Genomic DNA, 3,691 nt, shown 5'->3' with positions numbered 1-3,691 from the left:
AATTGAGGCTTGATAGGACTCAGCTTGAACCAATTTTGATGTCATTGGATTCACCTTGTCAAGACAGTTAGTAAGACCATAAGCTTGTCGAAATGAGAGGTTTAGATAATTTTTTAATTTGAATAAAAATATTTTTTTTTCAAAAAATAAATTGTAATTCATGCCAATTAATAAAAATTCTTGATGACGCATAAATGCTCGAAAAATATTCATAGATTACTTCCACAAGTCATTTTATCATATCAATAAATTAAAAAAAAAAAAAACCATGACTAAAAACATATATCGAATCAAAATACCTTATAATCAAAAGCAATTTGATCCATTGTGTTTCAAAGACTCCATATACAAAAATCTTTGATTAACCTTTCATCACCCTCCAACTAATACATAATTAATATCTCAGCAAATTAAATTTAATAATATCTCCATCTCCATAAGTTCCCATCATCACATATAAAAATTAAGGATAAGATTTAATTAAGTTAATCTTAATTACTTCAGAAAGGACAAATGATGCAATCACCAAAGGCGAATCTGTTGGAGTGGCCGCAAATTCCAAGGCCACTTGCCGGCTCAGGAAGCCTTAATTAGGCCCACGCGATATGAGGCAGAATATCAAATCTGGACCCTCCCACTCATTAGGAAATAAAATCTTATCTTAACCCCGCATTAATCCCCTGATTATAGGAGATGAACTGAATCAATTCGAAGGACCAAATCCTTATATCAGATCGATAGATCCAGTCAACATTGATAAAATCTTGGAGATATTTTGGAACTTCTGCATCAACTCGGAAGCCAAGTAAATTTGTCTTTTTTTTTTAAAGAAAAAAAATTAAACTTTGAGATTTGATCCTTGTAAATTTATTCAAAAGAGTAAATTTTTCTTCTTCCGGAAAGCTGGGAATTTGCAGTATTCAAAACTCTGCGTTAATCACCATTTACAGTTTTACATTCCTTGAAATTTCTCTAAATTATTCAGAAGCCATCCATTCTGTATCAAATTATGGAGAGAGAGAGATAGACTTTTCAAAGTGTGGCTGTCAAATCGCCCCTATATTACAGGTTTTAAGGAACAATCGCTGCTTTCGGTCTAGGGAGTGAGGGTTCCTGCGTTTTCTTCATCTCTCTCTCTCTCTCTCTCTCTCTCTCTCTCTGTGCTTCCGGTGGTTCTATCTGCATTCGATTTCAGGATATATGTTCTAGATTTCAGAGGTAAGAGACGAGAAATCAGAAAAAGTTTCAGAAATTTAAGTTATTGTTTTGTTTAAAGAGTACATTGGAATTTGATATACAGGCCTTTAACTTTAATTTATTTATTTTCTTGCTTTTGGGATTGGCGATCTGGCTGAGTAACAGTGCCTTTCGATCTTTTTCAGAAACTTCTCTTCATTGCTGCCATAGATTACCTTGATTTTTCTCATCAAAATCCAGTTTTTAGTTTTTTTTTTAAATTCTGTTATCTTCCTTCTTAAATTTCATCTTTTTACTCATTTCTACACTACTATTCTTTCTTCGTCTTCCTCATTCCAGATGATTTCGTCTACAGCAAACATTTCTTCTCCATTGCTTTTATTATCTTTTTTCTATGGGTATTTTAGCCTCATTTGTATTGTTCTTCATAGAGTTTGGGACTCCTGTAGAGGTTTTAACCTAGACGCCGGGGGATATCATCCCCCTTTATCCAATTTGATCAACTTTTGTGAATTTGAAGGAACCTTCTTGTCATCAATCATCTTCTTCTTTCTCATTTAATAAAGCCATGGCAATCTCGCTTTCTCTTACGCCTCTCAATTCTTGTTAATCTCTCTCTCTCTCTCTCCCCCATCCGCCCCTCTCTGTTTCTCAGGCTTAAAATTATCTAGATTCAAGCATTTAGTTCGATTTGATAAGAGGTCCGTATTGTTCAAATCTCTGCAAACACATTCCAAAACTCCTCCAATGTTCTGATTTCATTTCATAAAATCAGTGGAAAAAAAAGAAACTAAATCATCACTTTCTAAAACATGCTTCATATCATCAATAAACGAAATCAGCCCTAAAACAAACTGAATTCTGCTTCTCAGCTAATCTCATATCTTCTTGTTCTATTCTTCCTATATACAACCTTTCTGCAGGCTCGACAAAGGCATAGAGGATACCATATCAGAAGGCATGGAAGGGGATACTTTCTCAGGCCTCAGCAACAGAAATTTGGTGGACAGCAAAGTTCTTCAGCACTTCAACAACAGTTTTGGGCAGGTGCAGACCATACTCGATCAAAACCGCCTTCTAATAAATGAGATTAATCAGAACCATGAGTCGAAGATACCTGACAACCTCAGCCGCAACGTGCGGCTTATCCGAGAGCTCAACAATAATATCCGGAGGGTCGTCGATCTCTACGCCGACCTCTCCACCTCCTTTTCGAAGTCATTGGAGGACTCTTCGAACGGCGACTCCTCCGGAACTTTGAGGTCTGATGGGAAGGCTGGTCTTAAGAGAGTTAGATCTGGGTAGAACAAAGTTAAGAACCTCAAAGTAGTTTCAAGTGCAGAATAATAGTTGGCAATTCTTGTATTGTTTGTATTCCTGTGCAGTTCTTATTCATCTCTTCAATGAAAAGATGCTTTTTTTTTCATATTGATTGTTACTCACATAGCTAAATATATGGATTTTTCCATAAAGTTTCATTTTTTATAGCTTGTTCTTCATTTCTTTTCATCTGCAATTGAAAAAAATGATTGCTTGCATTATAAGGAATTTACAACATAGCTTTTCCACCACAACTTTTCAAATGTGATAAGTGAAGCTTTACCACCTTTGGATTCCACCTTATATTGTCAAAAAGGGTTGAAATCTCCATAATTCTCCATCAATAATGTTCATTAATCACTATCATTATGTCAACATCTTTGGTGGATTATGTACTCAGATGGATTCCATTTTGTCCTCTTCTTCACCTCCACCTTTTCTTCTACATTGCTGCTCTTCTGCATTTCCTTTTCAGAACTTTAGTGGAGGACTTTGGGGAAGAGAATTCTCACTTTCAGAAACCTAGAAAAGAAATTCTGATATGCTCTCATCAGACTTTCCGCCAATTGAATCAAGCCTTTTCTCTGCTTAACTGGCATGCAAATTCAGTGGGCTTAGACAGTTGTCGTTTTAATGCATACATTTGAAAGAAAGCAACTTCTGAATTCTTTTTGGCTTTCAATCATAATCCATGAGATTAGAATTTTATAGTGGAGAAAGTTTGGTTATTGCCTAATGCTTTGTTTTCTTCAGCCTAGTTGCAATCTCCATTGTTTTTTTTTCCTGAAAGATGCTGAAAGCCAACAAGTTTGAGAAAATGAATATGTTCTTACTTTAGCTCTAACCACACTATCCTCGATACTGTGGTTAGATTAGAAGTTAAGATCGCACCTCAGTTGAGTGGTTATCGAAGTCAGAAGTTTCATAAACGGATTTTATCTTCAAGTCTTGAAAAAGATGTGGGAATTGAAAATGAAATCTCGAATAAATTAATAAAATTTCTTTTTGATTGGTACTCGTCTTGTGCTACTAATTTAACAAAATGGGGTCTAATACTAAGCACATGATCCAAAAGACAACCATAACACACAATTCTTATGTGTTTACGAATCTTATAGTTAAACTTTCTTATTTACATGCATAATTCTTTGGCATGATAAATCTATACATTAAA

At 34.9% G+C, this 3,691-nt stretch overlaps 1 protein-coding gene across 2 annotated transcripts; it reads left to right on the top strand.

Annotated features, from left to right (window-relative positions):
- Window positions 1-646: 646 nt before the first annotated feature.
- LOC110021895 (protein ELF4-LIKE 4-like) lies at window positions 647-2,669 on the top strand. Of its 2 annotated transcripts, none has more exons than XM_020720602.1 (2): window positions 647-805; window positions 2,121-2,669. In XM_020720602.1, exon 2 carries the CDS (start codon window positions 2,158-2,160, stop codon window positions 2,500-2,502), a length of 345 nt encoding a protein of 114 aa, XP_020576261.1. In that variant the 5' UTR covers window positions 647-805; window positions 2,121-2,157; the 3' UTR covers window positions 2,503-2,669. The 2 variants fall into 2 exon arrangements, with proteins under 2 accessions (XP_020576261.1, XP_020576260.1); XM_020720601.1 differs by lacking the exon at window positions 647-805 and adding an exon at window positions 886-1,218.
- The last annotated feature ends 1,022 nt before the right edge of the window (window positions 2,670-3,691 follow it).

The sequence above is a fragment of the Phalaenopsis equestris genome, unplaced genomic scaffold (assembly GCF_001263595.1).
Source record: "Phalaenopsis equestris unplaced genomic scaffold, ASM126359v1 Scaffold000151, whole genome shotgun sequence".
Lineage (NCBI taxonomy): Eukaryota > Viridiplantae > Streptophyta > Magnoliopsida > Asparagales > Orchidaceae > Phalaenopsis > Phalaenopsis equestris.
The sequence above is the reverse complement of the archived record's forward strand: the minus strand, read 5'-3'. Positions and strand labels throughout refer to the sequence as shown.

Bases quoted from the DNA above. Each gene is read 5' to 3' on its own strand.
- LOC110021895 (XM_020720602.1), top strand. From the start codon at position 2,158: ATGGAAGGGGATACTTTCTCAGGCCTCAGCAACAGAAATTTGGTGGAC.